Source organism: Neolamprologus brichardi, chromosome 22 (assembly GCF_056152115.1).
Source record: "Neolamprologus brichardi isolate AB-2024 chromosome 22, ASM5615211v1, whole genome shotgun sequence".
Lineage (NCBI taxonomy): Eukaryota > Metazoa > Chordata > Actinopteri > Cichliformes > Cichlidae > Neolamprologus > Neolamprologus brichardi.
The window spans coordinates 11,136,197-11,164,088 of NC_142124.1; the positions used below are offsets into that span (position 1 = coordinate 11,136,197).

Here is a 27,892-nt window from a genome sequence, read left to right on the forward strand (position 1 = left end):
TTCCTTCCTTTAAATGCAGGCCAGTGTGTTATCCAAGCTCAATTTAGTAAAAACCAGTGACTTTAAAGGCTCCAATTAAGTGCTCATGAATATTCATAATTGAGATGAGTTTGCCATCATAACGTGTCAACAAAAAAAAAGGAAATCTTCCTTCTTGTCTCTGTGTGGGTAATCTAAGTAAACTGCTGAATGCTTCCAGCTTTCAATAATTTCCTTATGAGCACATAACCTGTAATTTAATGTTAGGGCTTTTTTCCATCGGGCTATGGCTTAAAAATGTGCATTTGTCTCCAGTATTCCATATTTTTGGCAACAGAAAAACATTTTAGTTTTCAGTAGTGGTTTTCAAATAATTCCAGCTTAATTTCAAAGGTAATGGTTACTGATGATTTTGCTGAAGTTTCATTATTTTGATTTGAAGGAATTCTGATGTCAACACCCCAGATCTGTATCTTGAGTTGCTCTTGGAACCGTGGCAGACATCCCATGAAAGTCTAAACTCTGACCACATTAGCCATCCAGTTGAGACAGTGACTCATATTGCAAGTCTGCATGAGCTAACAGTGGTTCAAAAGAGGGAAAATATGTAAAGGGACATTGCTATCCACTAATAAAATATATAAATAGTAGTTTTCAGACACAGTCACACACAAACACGTATACAGTGTACACTTACTAGTCACTTTATTAGGAACACCTTACTTAATTTTGTTCTTAATTTCTTTTGTTTTTTTTGTTTTTTTGTTAGTGTACTGCAATAAAAAGCAGTATCTCTTAGGGTAGTAGTTACTGAGAAGTATATTTACACCAATTCAGAAGCAAAATGTTTTAGGAGAATTAGGGTAAATTTAAAAGTCAGGGGAGTTCTGCAATGAGTTCTAAACTCACCGTCCTACTTCTCATGCAAAATCCTGCAGTAAAACAGTTAAATATTTAGCTTCTCTGACAATGCTTGAGTTTCAGAAGCATAATATGAATAGCAGCTAGATATATATACCAAGCAAATTGCTTTTTCCTTTCTGCAACCCTCGGACTACAAATGGCCGTAACAGGATGGTAGCTGATTTTAAAATGTGTTGTCAGAATTGCAGAAATGGGAAAGAAAGAATAGATGTGGTTTTATCACATGTGAGTGTAAATGAGAAGTGGTGTATGAAGAGACAGTCACAAAACTTTAATGGTGTGACCCATGAACATGGTAATTGAAGTGGAGGAACCACTTAAGCTTTTAATGTGTTTGTAGCTTCCCTTACAAAAGCATCTCTGTCTGATGTATAAGCATGTGTGAGAACTCGTTGTCGTTGTGACTGGTGTGATTCCAGTCCCGCAAGATGGTCTCTAGTTTTTCAACAGAAATGGAAAATGAATAACTTATAGCAAGCATGACTTAATGAGGCAAAACATGTGCAAACTATTACAGTTGCGTTGAAGAAATTGACTTGCCTGCACAGTTGGCATCTTCATCAACATCTTGCCTGCTGTTTTGAACTCCACATTGGAACTTTCCACATTGTTTTGCCTTTTGATACTGTCAGTGTTATTTAAATAAAAGTAAGATTTGCCCACACATTAACTGTGCAGCCCGAGCCTTATCACGCCACAGACCATCTCTCTGCCATGTTTGTTAACATGATCAAAGGGAACTAATGTGGCAAATCTACCAGGCGAGTTAATCTTTTCTAATTCATTCTGTTAACAGCCATCTGTGTTCTCGGCACCAACTGTAAACCCTATCAGCAGCGTTCAGCTCCCCGGCAGTCAGTCCTACATTATGCTGAGGGTTTGGGTTCATTATTCAGGCCAGAGAGGTTTCAGACCTGGGAAGCCATGTCATATGGAAACCATTTTTGATTTTGAAATGCAGGCGTGTGTGGGGTTTTTTGTTAGGTTTTTTTGCAGGGTGACCCTTTTGATGGGTGGAAATTTTCAGGAAGAGGTATCTAGATAAACAGAGCCTGGCAGTCAGAATGTGTCATGTCGGCAGTTGGGTACACAGCTGACTCTTTGACCCGTTTACTGGAAATCTAGTTGTGCACTGTTGACTACGTTTAGATCGGAGACATTGCCATATTTTTGAAAAACAAAAGTGAATGCTCCGCAAATTAATATTAATCTCAAAATAAATTATGTCTGTTTGTTTTTTGTCTTGTTTTCAGTGTCCTCATTCTGTCTTCTTCTTTCACCCATCCTCTATGCCTATTTGGCTTTCTATTTTCAAACGCCACCCCCCAAAAAACTAAAACCGTTTTTGACAGTGACACCAGCCAAGGTCACAGCTTCACTTGTAATCCATATGATTTTCATGCTATGGTTAAACCCATTTTCATGGTGTAATGAAGGCCCGGCAGGGTGCAAAGCTTGATTACTTTGATGATGATAATTTGTTTAATCAAGTGATTGGGTGGCTGAATGGAATGGCTGCATGACCGCTACCCTCCGCTCTCAGCAGGAAATGCCAGAGCCTCCCAGTTTTACTGCGTTTTCACTGTAGGGGGTTTCAGATTCACCACAATAAATGGAATAGTGGATCTGAGGAGACAGTTTTTTACTGGCAAACCATGCAGCTCCAAAACTCATAACTCTTTGGCTAGCTTGTGCGATTTTGGACCAGTACTTATGCTATCGAGAAAATTAGCTTGTTAGTCAAGAAGATGATTACGGAGGCTGTGAAAATAAGTACAGTATAATGTCAGCTTTGGCTCCATAGGGATTTTTCTCGGGTTTAAGAATCTCTCAGCTTGAGCTCGTCAAGCCTGTGTTACAAGCTACGGGAGTGGAGAGGAAGGTCTAACAAAACATCTCTGTTGAATTGCACCGTGAGAAGAAAACTCTGATTATCTAGGCTCAGCATCAGTAGGGTTGACTTTAAACTTTCTTAGTTGAGGCAAAATCTGTCTTAGTAGTATTACTAGAATAATACCTTACCTCAAAACAGTTTCATTGTCAGTGAGATAAAAAGTCTCTTTTACACTTGTGGCCAATGCTTAATAAGGAATAATGATCACCTCTATCATATAAAAAGAGCAAATGACAAGTTGCTGTAATTTTATGTGACTAATTGTGGCTGCATCAGCTCTTTCCTTCATCTTTTATAGCATTAACTGTGGAGCATCATGCTTTTTTTGATGAACTCGAGTGGTCTTGCCACATGTGTATATGGCAGACAGAGCTGCCTCCACATTTACTGCATCAGCTCTGAAGAAGCTATTGAAGATAGCCGTTTGAAGATGATTAGCAGCTTCTGCTTTTGTTTAGTGTGGTTGCACTTCATGTGTGACTCTGTAACCACAAAACGCCTCATGACTTTTCTTTTTTAGAGCTACAGTGCTAAAACTGTGCAACACATCTGTTGCCTTGTGGTGGGTTTTTTTGATAATGGAAGCTTTTTAGTGTGCCACCACAACCTCTCCCAGCTTTCATGGCATATCTTTGTTTTTATTTGATCAATCTTTAAAGTTTCTCATGCCGTATGATTTATTCGAGCGTATGGCTTCATCTTATTGCATTGTTTTTCCTGACTCCCCTAAGACTTGGGAGAAAAGCTGTCTTTAAACTAATTTTTTGACTTTTCTTAACCACATAATGATTCTTTTGAGACCCTAGTAGCCAGCCATCAATAAGGAAGTTGAACCTGGAGCACAGGGTGGCGAGCCAGTTGGCCAGTCATCTCGGGACCTTCCAGGATCATTTCCTGAACCATAGTTTTAAGAAACCACTCATTCTTGAAGAATTACAGCACGGAGAATGAATTTGGGGAAAAAAGCACAAGAGCAAAGGTTTGGCAGACACATCGAAAGCCATTTTTAGCTACAGGAATTTTGGTTGTGATTTCTGTCCTGCATCCAAAAGAAGGAGAACAAAAATCTCTGTCTTCTGTTATTTGGCTTTGTAATTGTGTGTTCTTTCAGACAAAAGTGTGTTTCCCATCTTGATAAATTGGCACTCTTTCAAAGTCTCAGCTTATTCTTTCACATACTCATTAAATATTGAAAATGCAGCTTAGCTGCGGTGGCAGCAGAACTGGGCCTATTTTGGGTGCCAGAATTCAATTATTTACATAGGACAGGAACATGAATAAGAATTTCATTTCCAATGACAAGCAAGGCCAGAAACTTTTAAAAAAATGTCACAAAAATATACCAAAGAAAAACAGACTATCTGGCTTTGTTGCAGCATTTGATATAGACAGCCCATCCGTGAGTAGGAACTTCTTTTTATTCAACATAATATAAAAATCACACAGTCCTCACCTAAAGGACTTTCCAGTGAGAGGCTAATCAAAACTGAAGTGTAACCCACCTCGCAGGATGCAGAATGACTCGAGTCACTCTTTCATATTTCTAAGCTCTCTCTTTGTTGTTTGGCTGATAAGAGAAAAATGCATCGCACATACAGCAGCTGGCCAACATATGTAAAACATGGAAGCATTTTTCCTTTTGTTGTGGATCAGTTTGTTTCAACTTGCACAGGAACTGAGCGGATGGTGCTGTGCTGTCTCTGTCAAACTTCACTCGAATGCACACAGACGTACATTATAAATGACTTCCTCTTTGAGAGATTAGCATGATTTTGTTTTTTTCGTAACAAAGCATATGCCATAATATTTAACTGTAGGCTTACCTCTTCCTGTAAAGCTTTAAGCAACTAGCATTCGTTTGTTATCTATTTACAGCATTTTGAATGAATGGATTAGTCCACAAAAGTAAAAAAAAGGGAAATTTTGAGGACTTCTTATTTTTTCTATCATAATGTAGTATGAGATGTATAGAGGAAAGAAAACATGAAATCTAAATCCTGAGGAAGTTGGAACCACTTAAAGTTTAAGGTTTTTGCTTATTAGTGAGTCCAATAAACCAATTTTTCAAATTGATAGGATAATTAAACATTTCGAAGAACTAATTAAATATAAACTAATTGTTTTAGCTTTACATGAGAGTTGTTTGGCTTTACTCTGACTTGAGAGAAAATTAAACTGGTGTTAACACCAGTTTAATGTGACTCTAAGTAGTTGTGAGTGTGGTGGTGCTTGCATGCCAAGTGCAAGTGTTCAACACAGTTAAAAGGTCCCTAATCTTTAGCTTGTGCTTGTTGAACCTTGGGTGACTTTCTAACACTGCATATCCATACAGGTAACTGTGTGATGGTGGTGAAGTAAACGGTGTTTTTTACCAACACGGGACACCTGAGTATAGATATATGTAGCAATACATGTACCACCTAATTAAGTCACCTATAGTATTGCTAAACAATTGTACCGAGGTTTGCTAAAAATATTGAATATGGCATATTTGGAAATATTTAAAGGTTTTATATTGATAGAGAGTAGAAAAAGAAGATTGTGGTATTGGACCATAAGCTGAGCCTGGAACACTGTTCAGCTCACCCACCCATAATTAGACAGTGTCATTAATGTGCAATTACATGAGTCATGCGTAGTCCACGCTGGAGCTCGTCTCTGTTGTGCTGGAGCCCACTTCGTGCCACCTTCTTTTTTGGTTCCATCTGTGATTGCCATCTTGCCCATCTTTGTTGAGAGATGTCCTGCCAAGAAAACACTTTTCAGATGTCTCTTCTGTTGACCTACTTTCAGGATGTCTTTTAATGGGGGCTTAAATGCGCTATTATATCCCCCGCAACTCTTGACTTCAGAACTCTTATCAGAGCCTACATTTCTTCAAACTGACATGGCTCAGAATCCCTTCCAGTACATTAATTGAAGCCTGTGTCTTCAGATCTGGATGTGTCTTCTTTTTTTTCTTTTTTTTTCATCAAGTGAATTAAAGGGAAGGATTTTGTGGCCATTATTTATCATTTATTCTAGCCCGTGCCAACACATTACAACCCAACTTGCCTTTAGTGTAACCGTATCGCTCGACTAGAAGAAAGCTCAACACGTCTTTGACAAATAACATATGGAGAAAACACACAAACTGTAAAAATTAATTCAAGAAACCATAAAGGTTTTGATAATATGTGTTGCTAATTTGCTGAATCACACTTTTCTTTTATCCGGAACTTAAGAGGAGGATTTCCATTTCTGAAGAAACAGTTTTCCAAAGCTTACATTAACCTGCTTGAGTACATTTGCATCATCATATGACCTGGTGACCCAGACTTGATTAGGACCAAAAGATAAAACCCTTTTGGCATTATGTGTGTGTTTGTGTATGTAGGTTAAATCCTGAGTATCCTGAAAACATAAAATGCAATTTAATCGATGATGACTCACGTCCAGACAAACTGGCCGAATGACTGCACTGTAGGCGATGGCACTTTGAACTCTGAGACATGAGAGCTGCCTGGTTGCATGCACCGAGCATCAGTCATCACGCCGTACCTGCTGTTTCTCAGGCTCTGAAAAGTTTACACCTGAGTTTTATTATTTTTGTGGAAACTGGCAGAGATCTGACAGGCATCGAGCTGTCAGATGTTTGTTGCTTTTTTAGCGAGGGCAAGATGGAGAGCAGGCAGACACAAGAGAAAATGAATTAGGAAGCGGCAGAGAAATGTCTTGTTAAAACTTTAGAGAAGTGATTCTGTGCAACACTGAACCAGACTTCATTCGAGATTCACCATAGTAGTGGAACAAAATAGCTTATTTCTCATGAAATGCATACTTTAGCAAAGATTTAAAGTGTTAAGTGCAAGTTTACAATTATATACAATTTTTCTTTTTCACACCTTTAATAACATTTTCTTAGTTAACCTTTCCACTAGCTTTGCAGTGAAATTTTCACACATTTCACTCTATTTTTTTTCTTAATACCCGTCTACAACTTGACCGACAGACTCAAAACTTGTGTTCCTGCATACCAACAGTAACAATGTGTGCACACACCATTACACATCCAAACACACTCACTGCTGCTCAGGATTAGCCCCGTATAATGGGATCAGAGATCACCACCTGCCACTCCTCTCCCATCATTTCATCCTGCCTCTGCTCGTCCACTGTTTATCCATCACTTTAATCGTTACTCCCCCCTTTCTCTTTCACATTTGCTTTCTGATGGTTTTAATGTGGTGACATCTTTCATTAACCTTCCTAACCATCTGTGCTTCCTACCAGTCTTTAAATAGCTGCCACATTATTCCTGCTAGAAGTGACAGTGTGAAGGATTTATCATTATCAATTCTTACGCAATTTTCCAATCTATTCTCCTCGCACCCATGCACCCATGCCTCTCCTTTATCACTCCAATCATTTGATCAGAGGTTTCCTCCCCCTTGCCCTGTAGTCCTGTGGCTTGCTGACTCCCTTGAGCCCAAATCCTCTTAAGGAAAAGGCTTGGATGGGAATTCAATTGCTGCACCACAAGGATTGAACCAGATCAGCCAACAAAGCGACAAAACCGTTCTCCTTTCTCTTCCCCTTCCTTGCATGCCTCTGCCTCATCTCTCGCTCTTTTTTTTTTTCTTCCTCTGGCTATAATCTTAGGTGATAAAGGCCTATTTGTCGGTGCTGACAGCAGTTACAGGATTGTCTTTCTGGCAGAAGGAATGTGGAGGCTCATTTTTTTCCACTGCCTGCAAAAATAGCCATATGTATTAAAAGGAATGGGAAATATGTTATTTTATTCTAAACTTTGGTTGTCTGAACTGTCAGTCTGGTTTAGTTTGTGTGGTCTGGAAGAAATGGGTCAAACTTTGACCCCCGTAGTTCTCGAGAGAGTTTTCACATTGTGGTGTTAATGATCTGGCAGTGAAGAGCTCAGGATTCAAACTGGTTTTGTTACCCCAAAGACACAACTTAAAAAACCAAAAAACTAACTGAAATAGTAGTGAACTTACACATTTGCATGCACGCAGTTTCTTTTGCATGTACTCTTATGTTAGACCAGAAGGTGCAGCCACATCGGGGGGGCTAAATATACAACAACTCCAAAGACACACCAGCCTTTAAAAGGGTGTGTTAATGGAAACCATGCCATTCTGTTGAAGAAGTGACAGAGAAAAGCAGACAGTGTGAGGTGTGACAGATGTGTTCACTGACATGAAGCCATAAAGGACTGTGTTGATGGCTTTGACCGCTAACAGCAGAAACCTCTCACACTCGATCTATTCCCCCCAAAAAGAGACTTTTTTTTTTCCCCTGCAAGTTTTGAACTGTAATGTTTTTTTTAAATATCCAGTTTCCTAAAAATGATTGATTAAATAGCCTCTCTTGCAAGAAACAAACTGCTTGAATGTGCAATGCCATTACTGAGCTGAAAGTGAATCGCTTCTGCAACTTGATTGGAGTAAGACAAGTTGATTAGCTTAGCTGCAAGTCTGCAGCACATGGTCAGTGATTAATTACACTGACCTCCTCTCAGGCCTGGAAGCATGTACATGCCATTGTTTTAAAGATTAAGGACATTGAGTTTAAAACCCTTAGCAGTCCACCTTTATGTTAGGCATAATGTGCATGCCAGAGGTATAACCGCTAATAGGAGAGTGAAGATAAGATGTTAAAGTGCAAAAAATATATATTTTTCCCCATCAGATTGAGCTCTTTTCAGCATGTAATTCACACAACGAGCATTTGCCAATACTTGAACAACTGCCCAGCTCAAGAACAAAGAGTCCATGTACAAAGAATGCTAAAGCATCATGGAACAAGTGCACACACATACACAAAGCCTAATTATAGTGATAGGGTTCAAACAAAACGCATTCCAGTAGTCTGTGAGTCAGTGGTGCAGAACACAGAGCTCTGGCTGCCCCAGTGTGCCTCTCAGGTGATTATGATTCTCGTTGTGTATGTATTCTGTTTAGAGAGTATCACACACTTGACTACTATTTGACTCATCTGGCAGAAGCAGCACCTGTGTTAGCGCTGGAATGGCTGATATTGCAGGCTTGCTGCAGCTTGAAAGACCGCATTCATCCCTTTCCAGTGAGCTGACTGACAGACCGACTACCTGCTGGAAGAAATGTGTGTATGTACAGTACACGCGTTGGTTGGAAGAAAGATTGAAGGCCATGCATGTGCGCACTGCATGAAGAGGTCATTAAACGGGTCAAAGCAACTCTGATTATGGCATGGACTTTGAATGTGCTGAATCCATATATGACAAAATGAAATAGCTGCCTGGCTCAGTTTCAACATTTATTTCCTTTTACATTTTGCACCTGTGTAGAAGGGTTGGATAGTTGCATTTTAATCATATAAACTCGTGTTTTCTCATCTGTATATGCTAATTTGATTTCATAATACTTCACCTTTCATCAGGGAAGAATTGGTATGAAAGCGTAGCAGGGTTTTTCCACCTCAATTCACTAAGCTGTACTGAATTTATTTAGATGCTACACTGCCAGGTCAAGACGTTGCGTCTAGGAGGCTAAGTTTGTTTAATCTCGTCTGTCTGTGGATGTCTGCACAACCAAACGTATTTAATTATTTAACAGTAATGTTCCTAAAGAAGAGAGCCGAGGGTTAAATGCATTGCAGTCGGACACAATGAAAGAAAAGAAATAAGCGATTACTTGCAGGGTATATTAAGATCCTTAAAAAAAAATCTGACTTAGCTTTCAAGGCTAGAGACATTCAGTACAGCTGCAGCTCATACAGGAGTTCATTTTCATTGAAACTGGATGAATAGTTTAGTGGCCAGCTGAAAATTACTCACCTAGCCCAATTTAAGCAACTTTTGCTACAATTCAGCAGTAATTATGTATTTTTGGTTGAGTCTATTTTATATATTTATTTATTTATATATATATTTATTTATTTTATGAAAACTAGACTCAACCAACAATTGGAAGTGTTGTTTGAGTTTTCAGTGTACTGTGTTCATCCAAAATTAGAAAAATGTATGTATTTTGGCTGTAGACCAACTTGTCTAACAATGGATATGCAACACTTCAAAAGTATATATATGCCTGTTTGTTCTTGTGTATATCAAAGGCATTGTACTGACGGTGTGTTTTTTCCTGTGGCACAGGTGTGTGTGTGTGTGTGTGTGTGTGTGTGTGTGTGTGTGTGTCTGCGTGTATGTACATGCACAGCCGAGATTTATAGCAAACAGCCTAATATATCTCAGCTTGGGAACCTTGAGAAGCTTTTGAAGTTCTTATTGTTGTTGGCAAATGCAACTCCATTTACCTATGACTATAAGTAAAATATAATTCGATTCATCTGTCACTTTGTGTGATACTCACTCACTTTAAATGTTGTGGTAGTCAGCCCACTTTGAGAATTAACTTTAACTGTTTAATGAAACAAAATAAAGTTCAGTTTGTTGAGCTTGAGATCAGTGTCTCCAGTTTAGTCAATAAGTCGTAAATCTGGTGAGATCATAAAAGGATCGTTCTGGCAGCATGTTACACCAGCAATAATTAATTTTTCTTGCGTAGACTGCTGATCATTTGTCAGAATGGAGATGGAGTGGTACGATATCAAATAGCAGAAGTGCAAAATTGTGCATCAGTGAAACATTGCTGACGGCAAAGAGGTGGGGTTTCTACTGAATTTTCTTCATAGCTATAGCTACACTTTTATTTATCCACCCGATCATTTAGTACAGGGTGATAACAAAATCAGCAATGATGCTTAAAAAACATCTTAGTCACTAATACTACTCTCAATATCAAAAGGGATGCTGCAATCAGCTACTTTTAGTATTGATTTAAATGTCTGTTGTTTGTGTAATTGTGTAGTCAGTGAATATCACACTGCTTGAGTTTCAGCGAAAGATTGCAGTTATTGTGTATAATTTAAGCAACTTGTGTCAATCTAGCTGTGATAATGCACACTTGAAGGCATGTAAACATGGACCTCTATCAGAAGCGATATGTTAACTTCACCTTCTGTATCTATTTCTGTTATCAGGATCGTAAAACATCACTAAGATGAAGCAGAACGGTGTGTTAAAGCGTTGAGATATTTACTCATGCTTACCCTGCATGGGGGCAAAAAAATCTTTTAATTTGGTGTAATTTGTCTAGATGAGGAAGTCTTTTGGCTATCTTGTTTTTTTGTTCTCCACCATAAAGTCTAAATTTCCTCTCAGTAATAGATCATCACTGAGGTGTCTCACCATGTTCTGTGGAAAAAACCCCAACAACGATTGTTTCTGATGGCTGGAGGGGCCTGACTAATTCAGTTATATGTGTGTGATGCTTTGTGCTTTTACAGCAGGACTCAATTGAATGAGAAACCTAACGTTAAAACTTTTTTTTTCCTCTGGATTGATGCTTTTATTTAGATATGATCTAGAGGCTGTGGCATTTATAGCTTTTAGTGGATGTTAATATTTAACTGTTGATTTTTATTCCCTCTTGCTTTTACAACTGTAAGGGACATTGATTGATAGCAGTGTTAAGTATTTTGACATACACAGTGAGAACCTGCCTCTGTGTGTATGTGCTGCATGTATTTATGTATTAACTAGGTGGTCCCAAATTGCCCACCTATTATTTCTAGCTACCCACCCTGACATAGCAGGCTAGGACCGGTCTTGACCCGCCTGCTCCAAGGTGTATAAATCCCTGCTCTGGGAAGCGTTTAAAGGGGAAATTCCCCACCAATTTCAAAATATTAATTTCAGGCCATGTTCATAGAAATTTATGTTTACAACAGTGCAGTGAGCTGTCTTTAATTGTCATGTTTTTCCAATCAAAATTCCAGTAAGCAGCAAGTTCTCACATTTGAGCTATTGATGCACTTTTTTTTCCTCTGAAATGATTAGTCAGTTGATGAAACATTTCATGTCAAGCAGCTAATCAAGTAATGAACTACTTGTTCATGCACTAATAAGAATTTGGTGTGTTCTCGCTGATGAAGGAAGCTAATACAATTCATTATTCTGACAGTGTATGCAACACATCACATGAAGCACATGAAGTCCAAAAATAATTGTGAAAATATTTTCCATCCGTCCAGCCTGTCCTCTGAGCAGGCTAATCCAAAGACATGTGATAAAGAGAGACCTGTTTTCAGTCTTGCTTTCCTTTACAGATGGTGTTGGCACAGTCTGTAAGTATTCCTCTTTCCCAGCTTTCCCACCGTGTTGTCTCTTGGCTGCTGACAGCATCCGAACACAGAACTGCTTCAGTTCAGGACCGCATGGTACTCAACCACAGCACGTATGCCTGCATCAAGAGAGCAGGAAATCTTTTGACATAGAGAGGTAGTTTAAAAACTGCGTGTGCTTAAGTAGGGGTGAATGTACGCACATGTTCCTGCCCACTGAGGTGAGCATTACATACCACAGCTGAAAGATGGGAGCTTTTACAGGAAATGAGGAGGGGGGGGGGAGAGTTATGCATGTTCTATATTGTACTTCCTCTAATATGCACTGCAGCTCCAGGGAGAGCACACGCCAAGTTTGCAACATAACTATTAATTTCCTGCTCATGCATAGACAAAAGGCTTATGTCTCATATAGTGTGCACCTGTGCCCTAAAAGTTAAGCTAAGTGAGAATTAATGCGGTGCAGGTGAAAGACTGCACCGATACAGGGCCCTGGCGCCGGATAAGTTTCATGTTGTTTTGGGAGCGAGTGAATAGAAGAGAGTTACTGAGACCTTTCAGAGACAATAGGGTTTTGTCATAATGCTTATGCTTCTCCCCAGGATATACTGCAGGCTTAGGTTATTTTGAGAAAGGTTGACCCAAAAGCCAAAGGTGTCCATTAAGTAAATGTAGAAACTACTTCAGGAAAATGCTTCCTCTCGCTGTGTGTTTCTGTTAATGACTGATTCTATTGCTTTTACCTGGGGATTTTTTTCTTCTTCTTCAGTCCTGCAGTCTGCTCTGAGGGACAGTCATACAAGCCTACAGTTTTGGTCCTTTAAAGTCCTTGGATTACAGCTGAAAAAAGCAACTGACTACAACAAAATGAAGGAAGAGAACTAAAAAATATCATGGTATTAAAGCCAAAACAGCCATTGTGGGCGCATCTCGATCAATTAGAAGATTAGTTATGTGACGTAAGGATGCTTTAAAACTTAACAGAGGAAGCTAATCTGCCCCATTTAGTTTATAAGTGAGTAGTTTTGGAATATGAACAGCTTAAAAATCAAAGACTGACCAAGTAATCGTCTTCCCTTTCAGTAGACGGTTGAAGTGTTGGTAAAACTTTATTTTCTACTCTTGTTAAACACGTCGAGTCTCTCTTACAGCAGTTCACTGTTGTGTACACATGGCTCAGCTCCATTTTAAGAGCCTTTAAGTGGCTCGAGCCTCTGATATGTGGTGTTCATGTTATGGGCTGTGCAATCACTTCCAGCTAAATGGAGAAACTCTGGATTGTTCACATGGTGCTGATTAGTGGTTTGTGGGTTACTATCTTTCAGATAGAGAATATGAAACCTGTTTTATATAATGCACTTAAAATACCCTCGCTTACTCCATATGCTCTTCTCTTCGCTGCTGAACGCAAGCTTTTTTCTGAAGCTTCATATTTCTCTCCAGTCTGAAGGGAGCAGGGCTGTTCTGCCGAAGCAAATCGTACAGTTTCACCGTTTCTCTGCACAAGAGATGACTAGAAGGGAAAACTCATTTTCCAGTGTGTAGAGTTTCATAGTTGACAAAGAATCTAGACTTTCCCGTGCATATCAGAGGCCATTTACCGGAGTGGAGAATTTTCCCCAATTCCCACCCGGTGGCCATATAAGCATGGGAGTTATAGTAGAGAAGGAGTGATTCAGTCAAGGGAGAGCAGCAGTGCTCACTCGGCCTGGGAATCTGCAAAGCTCCTTCTTGTCCAAAAGGCAGTGAAGAAGAAGAAAAAAAGCTAGTTACGGTCCATGAGCGTGGATACCACAGCACTGAGGTATTTCTAAATAGAGCCATGTTGAAGCCACATGAGCTCCACATTGTTCCCCTCATTATAAGTTGTGGAAAGCGCAGAGGGGCAAATTTCACAGTGAGAAGGTTTACATTAACTTTACATTAAATGTGATCAGCGCTCCAAGAGAAGCCAGTTGACAGGATCAGACAGCCTTTAATTACAGTGCTGAAATATTTAGCGGTCTGAGATGAAGTAACTCGGCTGTAATGTGTGCACAGCACGTGAGAGAATCAATATTCTTACACTGATGCAGCCACAGAGACCCATAATTGCAACACTTCAGTGAGCAGTCACTTTTTAAAATACGCTGATTTCTTACTTTTTTACAATTTTAGGGGATTGGACTGTGTTTCATATTAGTGGTGGGGGTTCTTTCATCTTTTTTTTTCGGGGGGGGTGGGGGGACTATGAAATTGACTTTCTTCCTGTTGGGAAGCAATACTGGGTAGGAAATCAGATTCACTCCAAACAGAGGTGCATGTGGCTTTGGTTCAAAAGCAGCATGTTAGTGTAGGTAGGAGCCCACGTGTGCAGTTTGCATGGTACGAGCTAGAGTAATAAACTCTGGCAGCTGTGTTTGAAAGTAGCAATTAAATCCCTGCTGCCAGAAGGTGTTCATTGTTAGTGGGAGTTGTCGGAATGAACTTTGACTCGCTTTTGTTTGTTCTCGAAGAAACATGGCAGCCCTTCAAGGCTTCAGTTAGGCAAGATGGTGGCTCTAGCTAAAATAAATGGCATGCAAAAGGCAACAGGCATACAACTGACATGATGCTAATGAGTAGCTGGTGTCATCAGTTTAGTTGAGCATGTTAAGAGGCCTCAAACGAAAGTGAAAAAAGTATTTTTTGAGCTGATGATGATGCTTTCTGGGGACATGATCACTGATGTTTTTCACCTACAAATTTTAATGATATTCCAGTCAATAGATTTTAAGTTTTACGCTAAAAATACCACACAGTGTATGTTGCCATCATCACTAGGTTTCATTTTCTTGGTAACAGTAATGTCCGTATATAATTCTACAGTAAGGTATAAGCTCTTTCACTGGACACGTCACTAGCATGTCCATAAAAATCACCTAATTCAACATTTCACTGTTCGTCAACAAAAATCCCTCCAAAAGCAGGCAGTTTTAATCTGAGATACCCTCTCTGTAGGCAGAAAATGTTCTCACTGTGCAGCGAAGAGTTACAGTAGCTGATCTGTCGTATTTCAGAAATCAGTGTGTTTGCTGAGCAGCAGAGGCTGAGGAAGTCAGGCGACACCTGCATGGAGCAGCAGCACTCGCAGAAGGGACTGCCTCGCTCGATTGTTCCGCAGTTCAGAGTCGTTTCCTTAATCTTTTATAGGGACATAAAGTTGTAGAAGGCTGCGCTCATCCTTTTTAATGGTAGTATGCAAGAAAGGGTACAGTATGAAGAGTGGAAGGGCAGCTCATATTTTTGCACCAAAGTAAAAACCCTTTGAGCCTCTCATCCTGAACATCACAGAATAGCTTTTGAAGATATTAAAGCCCACTTAGTAAGGATACCTCTTGAGTTCTTACACACAGGTCTGTACTCACTTGAAAAAAAAATATATATATATTTTCAAACATTACAAACTTGTATTGTGATGAATGATTATTTCATGCATTGCAAATGTGTGATTCATTACTGAGATGTCAAATGTTTTTGAGTCTCTGGTGCCAGGAAATGAGCAAGTCTTTGGGCAAAGAAGTCTGTGTTAGTAACAGTTATTCTTTGGTGTTTGTCGTTATGCTATGATTTGGTCAGCAGTAGAACAAAATAAAATAAAAATCTTTTAATTGCATTTAGCAGTGGGTTTTAGTTGTTGGAAGGTCATGATCTTTCCCACAGTGCATCATAGAGCGAACATCCCTGGTAGCTTGACTTGGAAACCATTCTCGCTCCAGCCACCCGTCTTATGGGGGTGGGGGGAAGGCGGGGCTTGAGCCCCATGGAATGTACTGTATGCCTTTCTCTGTCAGACAGTTGTTTGTTTTGGAATGGGAGACGATGTGAATCTGAGCCCAATGCACCCACATGCTGTCCTTGTGCTCAGGTTGTTGAAGGTGGGGGCCTTTCACCTACAAGGGCAATGTGATCTCATCCTTCAGGGGCAGTGAGAAATTTAAATGCAGGGGAGGGAGGGGGTTGGGTACAGCAGCAAGTATTTTTTCCGAGATGTCAAATTCATCAAATTTATTTTCTGCTTACCAAAAGAAAACTTATAAATATTCTACGCACATTGGAAGGAATAATTTTTGAGCAATTTAAAGGTCAATATGGCAATGTAGGCAGCATTTTGATGTCTCTCATACCTCATACAACTGTAATCTTCAGTTACTAGATCAAAAGTGGATGCTTATGTCATTACGTGATGAGGCAACTCATAGAGAAGTTGATGCGAAAACTCCATAAATGTCAACTCCAGACTGTTGCTCTCTTTCTTATTTCCTCTCTGTCGGCCTCACTCCCACCCACACATGCTCTCACACACATGCTCACAGCGACTGTAACCCACCGCAACTCAGCTGGAATAGCTCCAGACCTTTAGGGCTCAGAGAGAGTTTGATTTGTGTTGACTTCCTGCAGGAACTCCCCCTCTCCTCAGCCCACAGCTCAAAGACTATCAATTAGTTCCTTATTATGATCCCTGGGAGGGCAATAAAAGTTAGAGTGGGTTCAAAAGAGCACAAAGGCAGGCAGGCAGACAGACACATGCCCCCCCCCCCCCCACGCACACGCGCGCGCACACACACACACACACACACGCACTCTTAACCTTTTTTGACCAGTCAGTGTTAGTGTCCTCACTGGCAGTCCTGTGGGTGGCTGTTACTGCCTCTTCTTCCTATTTACATTTTCCAAACAATGCTCACCGCCCACATACATGACTCACAGAGACCTGTTTTCTGTCCATCTTTGCTGTCAGCTTGTTAAACCTTCAGCAGGTGTTTGTGGGACCAGTGTGATGTTTGGATGTGTTGCGCTATTGGGGCAACATATATCATTTGCTTTGAGTATTTGAAACAGTAGCTCAAGATAACTGCTGGTAGAGGTGAGAGGTGTATTTGAGGTTAAAAAATAAATAAGCATAATAATTTATTGCTAGTTATCACACTAAAGCTGTATTTTGTGTGTTGTTGTTTTTTTCTGATTTCCTCTACACTAAAAGTTCTGCCAGTGTGTAATAATTTATCTCACTGCTTCAAGGTATTATAAAATGTCCCTCACTGTAGTTAGATAAATTATCATAGCAACGGGCAGCCTGGTTATTAATCGTAACTAGGCTGCCTTTTGCTATAAATTGGTGGTTACTTTAATGATTAGAGAGGTCACAGCAGCTATTTTAGAAACACATATGCACACAGGTAGTGATTTAAGCAGTACAGCAAATAATTATTTTTCCATTTAAGGAAGAAAAAGGAAAAAAACAAACTAATCTAGACCAGAAAAATATGCTCGGCTTTAGTAAAGGGTTCGGATTTCTGCTGACACTATGACACAAAACATGTGGCAAAGTTCAGGACTCAATCTGAGACCGGCTGCTGTGTAAAAATTGATTTTACTGTAACACTGAGTCTGTGTGCGACAGCTCACCTGCCCGAGGTAGAACAGTACAGATTGTTCTTTACTCTTGTAAGTATTGTTACGCTAACTGTTGTTACCTCTATAAACAGGCTCAGCTTTCTTATTTCCAGGATGCACATCCTATAGGAAACCCTATAGGGTTGCAAGTATTTAATAAACTCAGAGGAAATACTCCTGCAGTTAGCTGAAAACGGCAAACACAATTTCAGCCTCAAATTCACAAAGCAGATATAAATCATGCCTCATAAAAGATTGTCCTGAAGGAAAAGTTGATGTTATTGCTCTCCCCCCTTTGCCTTCAGAACTGCCTTCATTCTTCATGGCAATGATTCAACAAGGTGCTGGACACATTCCAGAGATTTTATTCCTTATTGACTGTGCAGTCGCTGCATATTTGTCAGCGCTATTGGAATGAGATCTGGTGACTGTGGAGTCCATTTCAGTACAGCGAATGAACAGTTGTGTTCAAAAAACCAGTTTGAGATCATTTGTGCTTAATGACATGGTGCATTATCCTACTGGAAGAACTGCCAAGAAATTGTCCCCCCCACCATCATACCCCCTCCACCTGAACCACTGATAAAAGGCAGGTTGGTGTTTTGCTGCTGTACCTCATCTGCTCCAAGGTTTTGATGTGTTGTGCATTCAGATCTTCTGCATAGCTTGGTTGCAATGAGTGGCTACTTAAGTTCCTGTTTCCTTCCTATCAGCTTGAAGCAGTCTGGCCATTTTCCTCTGACCTCTGATGTCAAAAACATCAAAACTGCTTTTCTTTGTGTAAACCCTGGAGATGTTTAAGTGGGGAAAATAACACTTAGATCACATTTCTTTCTCATTTTGATGCTCTGTTTGAACTCTATCAGGTCATCTTGCATTAAGTTGGTGTATGATTGGCTGTTTAGATATTTGTGTTAACAACCAGATGAATGGGTGTGCCTAATCGAATGGCTAGTTGAGTTTTGCTGTGAATCGTGCTGCTTTTTAATTGTAGCAAAATCTTGCAGCTGTTTCTGAAAGGACTGACGATTTTTATTTGTGAAGGATTAATTAAGTGTGATTCAGATATCATGACCTTACTAAAGAGAAGTGAGATGGTAACCAACTGTTGGATTTTTAATTACAGAATATTTAGATACTAGTTTCCTTTATTGCGTTATTCTAGTAATTCTCGCTATAATACTTTGCTCTATGCAGATAAAATCATCCCTTTCTGCAACAGTCTTTTGATTACAGGTGATTTATTTGTTATTGTGAAACTAACTACTTAGCTGCCCTCAATTAAAGTGGATTTATCCTTAATTTTAAGGATTGAAACTGATGCAACAGGTTCCAGGACTATTACTTAGACCTTGACATTGGAAATAATGCCTCCACTAAGTGAATCTTTGCCTCTTCCTCTTCTTCTGCCTAAGGGTGTAGGAGGACCGTCTCGTGTGCTCCTCTCAGCTTGCATTCCCTCCTTATTTCTGCTGTTTTTGTCCTGTCTGCTGTGATGAAGTCCAGGATATGAAGGAGACAGTGGGAGAAAAAGGGAGTGGGCTTGGTTTGTGGACAGGAGGGTGAAACAGGGCAGAGCACGGGTGCTGCTCAGCAGACTGTCTTGCTATATTGACCTCCTCTATTGAACTACAGCAGGCCAAGTAGAACAGATAAAGTAAAGTCCAGCAGGCCAATCTGCCATCTTTACTTTGTTAATTAGGGATTAACACACTATTTATTTCACTGTGTCTTTCTTACACACACCTGCCCTTTGCGTATTATTGACTTCCAGGACAGAACCAAGCCGACAGCGCGCTCCATAGAGTAAAGCTAATACAGGATACACATAAAGAATGTTGATGTTATGAAACTTAAGAGATATTCCAGTAATCATGTAGTAAATTAGGACTTAAGGCTACATAGAACAATAGTTTTCATGAGTGCAGTCTATACATCCTTAAAGTTACTGGTAGATGTTGTTTTTCCTATTTTAAACCCTTTTTTGTCTTTAAATCACATATTTTTTTTCATCCCCTGCTTTCACTACAGAATAAATAAGAATGGCATTACTCTTCTCATGTAGCTGTCCACAAGAAAGCAAAGAAGTGTGTTATAACATTTCAGTCTAGCATGTCTAAGTGCTTCAAAGCCTAAACCCTTGCTGTGGAAAGCAACATCTTGAATGCTCACATCTTTTCTTTCCTTTTTCCTCTTTTTTTTAAAATTTCTGTGACATGTGCATTACCTCACAAACAACCCATGAACTAAAGAATGGTAATACAACTTATAAATATGTATCTATATTATTTATTATAAGTTATTCTCAGGCAAAGATGGTGAATCTTATTACGTCTCAGCTCTGTGGCACAAGACGGCACATGGCAGGTTTCTAATTTGCAGCTATTTTGCTAGAAAGATGTCAAAAAGTGAAGCATCTCCACGCAGTCTAGATGACAACTAAGTACCGTAATGTCTTCCAACTGCATGCTAACAAAGTACGGCATTAGGATTGCCAGTCTCAGATAATTATCAAGTTATTGTCGGTGCATTTCCCCACATCCTCCAACTCTGAAACACATCAAACCTTTAAGAGCCACTTAACATTTAAATTTGTCCAATAATAAATCATTAATATGATGTAGCCCGCTTCACCAGTGTAAATTTGCTCCCTGAAACAATGTCTAATAAAAGAAAGGAAATGTATTAAGCTGAAGGAATATCTGAAAGTGGCTAGTGTAAGTGCATATACTCCAGACATTCTGATTAAATATTGAGAAGGTACTCCTGTAAAGCGCAAAGATGTGAAGTACAACGACAGTGCTTGAAAAGCAGAGTTTTTTCCCCTCTCTTTGGTAGTTCTTTTGCAGGCACCTTGCAGTTCTGTGGTATACTTAAAAAATTGTTAAGAACCAGAGAAAGCGTCAGACCAGCGAGGAAAGATCTGAGACGCTGTCTGTCTTCTGGCCCCTGCGCACTTGTTTTCCACATTTTCTTCTCTCTGAAGTTGGTGTTATGATGTGCGTGTCTGTGTATTCGTCTCGCGCCTTCAAGATGTGAGGGCTGGATATGTGTGTGTGTGTGTTCCTGTGTTGGCACATGCGTGTGTCCCATGGGCTCTTTCATGGACACGCATATGCTTGTGTGAGTGTCTGCATTCCTTTGAGGAACAATATTTCCCCTGGCCTGAATTGAAGTTGAGCTAATATTTGTTGTGTTTGGGGAGAGAGCAGTGTGTCAACAGTAGAAAGTGAGGACCCAGGCACAGATGGCTCCATTTCACCCACATGTATCCTCTAATTCTTACTGTCCCGTCTCTTATAGAAAAAGAGAGGTGCAAATATTACATGTACATATAGACCCAATGCCTTAAAAACCCTGCTAGACATGGACATAGCAATTTTTGACAAGCTTTTAGCAGGGCATCCTGAGGCTACAGACTTCTCTTCAGCAGTGGCTTATTGCCCCCTTGCCTCCCTCTCTCTTTTCTCATCCTCTCCCTCATTTGTCCACCACTACCCTCTCTTTTATCATCACTCTCCTCTGTCATTGCCCTCCTTCTGTCATCTGTTTTGCACAATCCTAGTCTTAAGATCTTCATGCATTCGTTGGATGTCTGGCTAACCTGACAGAGTGACAGGAAAATGCAGCCGGACAGACCTCCTGCTGGCCTATTAGTTCATTATCAGGCAGAGGTGCCAGATACGGCAGCTCTTAACAACTAATAGAGCATACATTGCAAGCCACTACCTCATTACAGCAGCTCGCCCTCCTTTTTGCTTGCCTTCATTTGCTCCGTTTTTGTCGATCCCTTTATCTCTTTGCCTTTCACTGTCTGTGAGCTTGGTCAGACTGTGTAGGATCTGCTTGTTAAGGTGTCCAAATGAGATTCTGTGTGTGTGTCTGTCTACAGACAGTGCCCTTGTGTGTCCCCATTTATGGGAAGGCACAAGACTCTAGTTATTCACCGTGATGATTAAAAGGTTTGGATAGTTCTATCAAGGCCATGACAGAGCCGATTTTCTCTCAAATGAATAAGACAAAAAGCCAGCAGCTCTATGGTTTGGTATTGAACCTACATTTAAAGGGCCAAGTATTTTATAACTCTTGATGAACAGCAACCTCTGAAGCCACAACTGTTTACTTTAGTGGCAGTGCCAACCTTCACAGGGTACTGTTTATACTACACCATGCAACTAGGAATGTATAACTGAATACTGCTTTCTTAGACGGCCAACTTTTTATTTGTAACGGAAAGATTATGGTTCTCAGAAAAGTAAATATTCTCGTTGTAAAGTTCAAAAGATTAGTAATGTTGATGTGGGCATGGTCTGGATTAAAGTACAAGGCATCGCCTCCACTAACACCAATTTGACTTGCTGCTGCAGTGAGACTCAGACAGACCTTTTGCACGTTGCATGGCCGTACATCAACAATTAAACCAGGCCCATATCAGGGCATAGGTTCATTGCAGAGAATGAATATGCTATTGCATATGGAGCTAATGTCATTGTTGATAGAGCAGAGTAAGGATGACTGCTGGTGCCTGGGTATACTTTGATTGCAGATATATTGCTGTACAAAAGCCTTCAAGAGCCACCCTTTATTCCTTTATATTTTGCTAGGAAAATGGGAAATAGATGCAGTGATTTATTGAAACATTTTACTGACACAAAAAAAGAGTTTGTGCAATTCCAACAAGCTTAAATGTGAGTATTTTGTTCAAACACATTTATTCTTCAACACAATCTAACCGAGTTCTCCAGGTTTCTTGAAGGACATTGAGAGCTCTTCTTTGGATGTTGGCTGCCTTCTGTTCCATTCTCTGTCAAGCATACCGTGCTCCAAAATGACACCTTTTTTAGCTAATAGCGCTTTGGAAAAAACCTTATTGTACAAAAAAAAGAATTATGCCCATCAAACTGTGTTACCCTTATTTGTAGATTCAGCTAAAGAAATGAGAACAGTGTGCTTATGCGATTTGTTGGATTGTTGGTTCTTTGCCAAGTTGTCTGCTATGTGTAGACATATACAGGTCCATTCCATAAACAAAAAAAAGTGGTTTATAAAAATACATAAATAAACATTCTGAAAAAGGAGTGAAAAAGCAGCAAATGTCCAAAGAAAATCTCTGCAAGACCTCCAGAAAGCCTGAAGACCTGTTGCTCAGGACCACTTTGAAAAATGATAAGAACTTCAGGCTCCTTGGAAGCAAAATATAAAGAAACAAGGGTCGCTCAAGACTTTTGCACGCGACTACCGAAGAAGGCACTTTTCAGTACTTCTATTAACACCAAGCAGAGTAAATAGCACCCTGTGAAAAGAGTATACTGATATTGCTTTGGATTATAGACTGAATTACTGCCGGTCTAATTTTTTGTTTTCACTGAAATTTTACATTAGTTTTTGGATTTCTTATTTCTTATTCTTACTTATTTCCAATTTTTCTGATTTAATGGGTACTTTTTGAGCAAAAGGACAGTATATTGGTTTCTGGGTTTATAAGAAGTAATCTTTAAATTGATCTTTTGCTGTGTAATAGATGGCTTTATGAAATTGTTGCTAAAAGTTGCTAAGTTGGATAGTTCCTATTAGATCCTTATCGCTACCTCTTCCTGCACTCAATCCTTTTTACAGCACTATGGAACTTTTTAGGTAACTGTTGCTTAGACTAGAGCAGCAACACAACAGTGAAGCAATGTAATTTAAAAAAGTGGGCTTCGGCAAATCTGTTTGGTAGCTAGGGTTTGGTGTGTGTCCTGCTTTAGCTGGTAGTAGATTGATGTCTGGGTCAGCGTAAAGGCTGTGATAAGGGCTAAAAGCAGAAAACAAACTGTAAATGTCACTGGATTGATAAAGAGAAAGAGAGCAACGTTTATCAGGCCTGTTGTGTCTGTGCACACACTTTTCTGTGTTAGTGATAAAGTCAGCTTTATCAAGTTTATATTGTGTAGACTCACAAGAACACATGCTTTTTAGTTTCTTTGTCTCCCTGAGTGTCAGATAGAGTCGCTGAAGTTTATCGAGGTCAGACCTTTTCGTCCTCTCCGATCTGCACTGATTTTGCGTTGCAGTGAAGCTTGCACAGGTGATCCACTCTAATCCAAAAGCTTTGTTCACACAGTTTTGTACCTACACGTCTGAAATATAAAAGGGAAAAAAAGTCTCTACATGTCTGACAATCTCGAGAGATTTTCCTGTCTGCTTTTGAGAGATGTGAGTGTCATTACAGTTTGATGTAGCCTTGTTGCAACCACCGTAAGCATGTATGTATGCATGTATGCATGTATGTATGCAATGCAATGCACTATTTTAATGTTTTCTCAAGAATAGTTACTATTCTTCACAAAAAGCTGAACTTCTTCACAAAAAATGATTTTACCGTGTATATAGTATACTATCACAAAATATATAACAACAATTACACCCCAAGATTTAAAAAAAAAAAACTATAATTAGCTACTAAAATGTATATCACTTTTTGTTTTATTCATTCAAGTGTTTAACAATGTGATATGCTCAATTGCTCACTCTAATATGTGTCTTACCTACCTTAATTAATATTTATGAATGCTTGCATGCATTTGTAAAACATGTATACTTATGCATGTGTGTGTGGCCTCAATCTCGTTAGTGGTCTTTGTCACTATTTAATCTGTGGCCTACCTCCTTTTGGTCTATTGTGCCCATATCTCCAGTGCATAAAGGCCTATAGACCCGTGGGGGAGGGGGCTGTTTGGAGGAGAAGAAAGGTTAAGATAAAGTTGCTTTGAACAAATTCGCTCTTTGATCAGGTGGTTCACTGGTGAAAGGCCTTTTTTCCACAAGTCAGTTGTGAGAGGAGAGATGGATAAACGTATTGTTCTGTTTCATCTCCCTTCTGTCTTCCTTTATCCTCTTTCACACTGCTGTGTACTCCCTGCCTCTTTTGTTATGGAGAGTGACTGTGTGGAGTCGTGAAAGAAAGGCCAAACACATATGTGCGCACAATGACTTAAAAGCAATGCAGACAACGCTCGTGTTAGAATACTTAGTGTAATTGGAAATGCAGAGAAACATCAGGAATGCAACTGAAAGGAAAACTTTTCCTGTCTCCTCTGCTTCCTTTAATTCACAGAAGTAAGAGCGTTTAATAAGCCAAAATGTCTTGTTGCTTTTAAAGTGTTTTATGTCACTACAAGATAAATACTTTGCATTTTTGACTTCTGAGCAGCCAAAACAAGCAACTCAAACAAGCTGTGTTCAAACACGGAACATGTAAAACTGGTATAAATGAGAGGTTTTGGCCAATTTTCCTAAAAAGAAATAAAATAACCGACTTCGAGACAAGCCAATTGATTTCCTGCAGTCTAACCTCTTTTTCCCCCTTTTATAATCATCAAAATATCTTTAGGGCAGACGTGGAGCTGTAGCAACCAGCTAAATGGTACAAAACACACAGATGCACAGCAACTATGTATAGGGGGGTCTTTTGAAAGCAGGGCTATTGTTATAAGAAGGGGCAGGACAGCCAAACACAGATTGGCGAATAGGACTTTAATACATGTTGCCATGGACACATTTTTAGCTAGTCCAGTCACACACACTCAACACAACATGTACATAGCAGTGTCTAACATACTCACTTACTGATATTTTTCCCAATGTCCACCTGGTGCTGGAAAATCTCTTTTCTTATCTTATTTCCTGTTAGAATTTCAACTTACACAGCACGTCAGGAGGTGCTTTCTAAACACACATTCACTGTCAGACCATGTTCTTTTTAGCCAATCACTCCATTAAGCCAGAACACAAACATTCCCACTACACTGGGCTGTTGTCTAGGCGATGATGCTGAGAGAGAAGCTACATGTTCTGACTGGTTAGTCATCTGTGCTTCATTGAAGTCAAAAAAAAAAGAACAGGTGTCATCTACTCCAGCAGTTTAGTTCTAGTGATGCCGATGACAGTCTGTACAGTTAAGATTGATCTGTATCAGCATTTATAATGAGCAGATTGGTAACAAGTAAATTAATAACTACATATAAGATTTGTATAACTACAGATCTTTTTGTTTCGTATGTCAGAAAGAAATAAAACAAAAATAAAAAGGTATCAATCTTAAAAATTGTATACTGGCTGGGCTCTAATTTTGTGAGAATGTTATCACGTTAAAGGTAGTGTAAATCTTGGCTGCTTAAGCTTAAACAAAGGGTGATATGTTAATGTATTTTATGCATATGCTGTGTTTAATATGTTGAGAATTCCTAATTCGCAGTGAAGACTGCAACCTATTATTTTAGTCTTTGTATTTCCTTCTTCAGAAATTTCACTGATAGCAGTTTTGAGTACAAAGGAGGTGTTTATTTCTGGCATTTAAAACAGTAAACAACTAAAGTGTGCTAAAAGCAGAGTTAATAATGATTTAAACGGTACAAAAATAAAAAAGCTGGACACTAGATTTTGATTGAAGCTTGTGAATGTAATGAAAACAGGATACGTGATTATGTGAAACTCCTGCATGTCAGCAGTAAATCGGATGTATAAAAAAGTCGCATGAGTCTTCAACTCCTTGTTATCTTGTTATTTTACAGATAGCACAAGCACCCAAGATTTCCTCACAGGCTGATGACCTATACCTGGATGACACAGGCTCAGGAGGTTACTACCCTGAAGATGATGATGACTTTAACTCAGGGTCTGGCTCAGGTAAGACATTTGCACACATGCTGACGGAGTTGGGTGAAGACGCTCACTTAAAGTCTTAGCAAGTAATCTCTCAGAGGCATGATGACATCCATTCTCCTGTCCACTGCATGTAACTTTTATGAGCTCTGAGTTGTTTTGTTAGTTTTTTTTATTAACCAGCAGACTTGAGCTGGGTCATAATTTTTTTCCCCCCTCTTCTTTTTCCTTAATCACCTTCCTTTCTCACCTTTGTCTATTCTTTGTTCGCTGCCTCTCTCTCACTCGATTTTAAATTAAGATTGCCTTGTCACTGAGACTGCTGTGGGCAAGTGTGCACATTTTACGTGTTTTTTTTTTATTAGTTCTTTGCTCTGCTCGCCTTAAGCACCTTTATAACACTCATTCCTTGGTCAAAAGTAACTCTATTTTCGAAGAGAGTTGTATAAATCCACAGAGAAAAGGTCAGAGTAGGTAAAAGGAGCGCAGACTGTGATCAATAACCCATTCAATACTGTACAGAGTGTATATCCTATTATTCTACTCTGCCACTCTATATTCTATTGGAGATTAAAACTGCAAATACATTAAAATGAATTCCATCAGTGTGAAATTAAGCAAGACAAAGTGTGTAATTCCAGACATACTGATATAATGTAAATCCATATTTTACCTCTTTGCACCCACATATCATAATCTTTACATTTTATTCTGTATTATAACATTCAGTGAAACTAACTTCCTATTAAGGATGCAGCAAGAATTACACTGACCAGATATGCGTGTTTCTTCTAGGTGGTGGTGAAGAAGCGATAGAGGAATCAGTGACTGTCACTATGGTTTATATCGAGCCCAGTGTAGGACAACCTACCCAGGATTCCACAAAAGATTTCACCCCGAGAATGGACACAGACCCGGTTAGAGAAAAATCCGGGAAGAGCATACCAAGGAAACCATTCACAACAAAGGTAAGATGTCACTTACGTCTGTGCCATAGAACTTTTATAGCACCAGACAAGAGTTTAGACAGTGATGTTGCAGTTTGCCTCAAAGTGGGTGGCAGCTGTGGTATAGGTGGAAAGGTGGGTCGTCTACCAATCAGAGGCTCAGTGGATCCCTTCCCAGCTCCAACGGTCCATGTTTTGAAGTATCCTTGGGCAAGTGAATCCCGAGTTGCCCCCAATGCAACATTAGAGTGTGAGTATGTGTGTGAGTGTTAGATAGAAGTGCTTAGGTGTAGATAAGAGCATTCTATGAAAGTGTGTATGGTGGGGTGAATGAGACTTTGAGTGTTCAAAGTTGAGTGGAAAGGTGTTATATAAGTGTCATTTACTGCTCCCATTGTTTTAACTCACTTTGCTAAGCTAAATGCCGTTTGGGGGTTTAATTATAGCTTCAAGACATGCTCCTAAAGTACTTGCAAGGAAGCAGAAAAGATTATAGCCCTAAAAATGAGCTATTCCTTCAAGGAGACATTAAATGATTAAATGTCTTAAGTGTTTGTATCTGTTGGGATACATAGAAACACCACCAGGGATGCTGCTGGTGGAAAATTCTTGCTATGAGCTCAATTTGTTTTTTCTAAGCAGCTATATTTTATAATGCCACTTTGTGACTCAGTCATTTGTAATCACGGTGGCTCATCTGTAACTGTCGTGACTCAACAGAGAGTAACACAGTACCTCAGTATGTCTTTAGCTGACCCAGTATGCCATGAAATCCTCTATAATACCAGAAGCTGCGAGGTTGATTTCAGGATAAAGATCAAGTGCTCATGTCAGATCTCACTGTTTTTGCCCCATTGCAAATTATGGAGGATTACATCTCTCTTGGACATAAGCACATATTCTGGAAGCATCCTAGATTTCATTTCTGTGT

General features: G+C 39.5%; 1 protein-coding gene across 1 annotated transcript in view; it reads left to right on the forward strand.

The window, feature by feature from the left end:
* The window catches only part of sdc2 (syndecan 2), a 42,825-nt gene that overhangs the window by 7,315 nt on the left and 7,618 nt on the right, over positions 1–27,892 (forward strand). The window contains exons 2-3 of the mRNA XM_006794335.3: positions 25,924–26,038; positions 26,810–26,982. Coding sequence (XP_006794398.1) covers positions 25,924–26,038; positions 26,810–26,982 — 288 coding nt within the window. The remainder of the gene's footprint in view (positions 1–25,923; positions 26,039–26,809; positions 26,983–27,892) is intronic.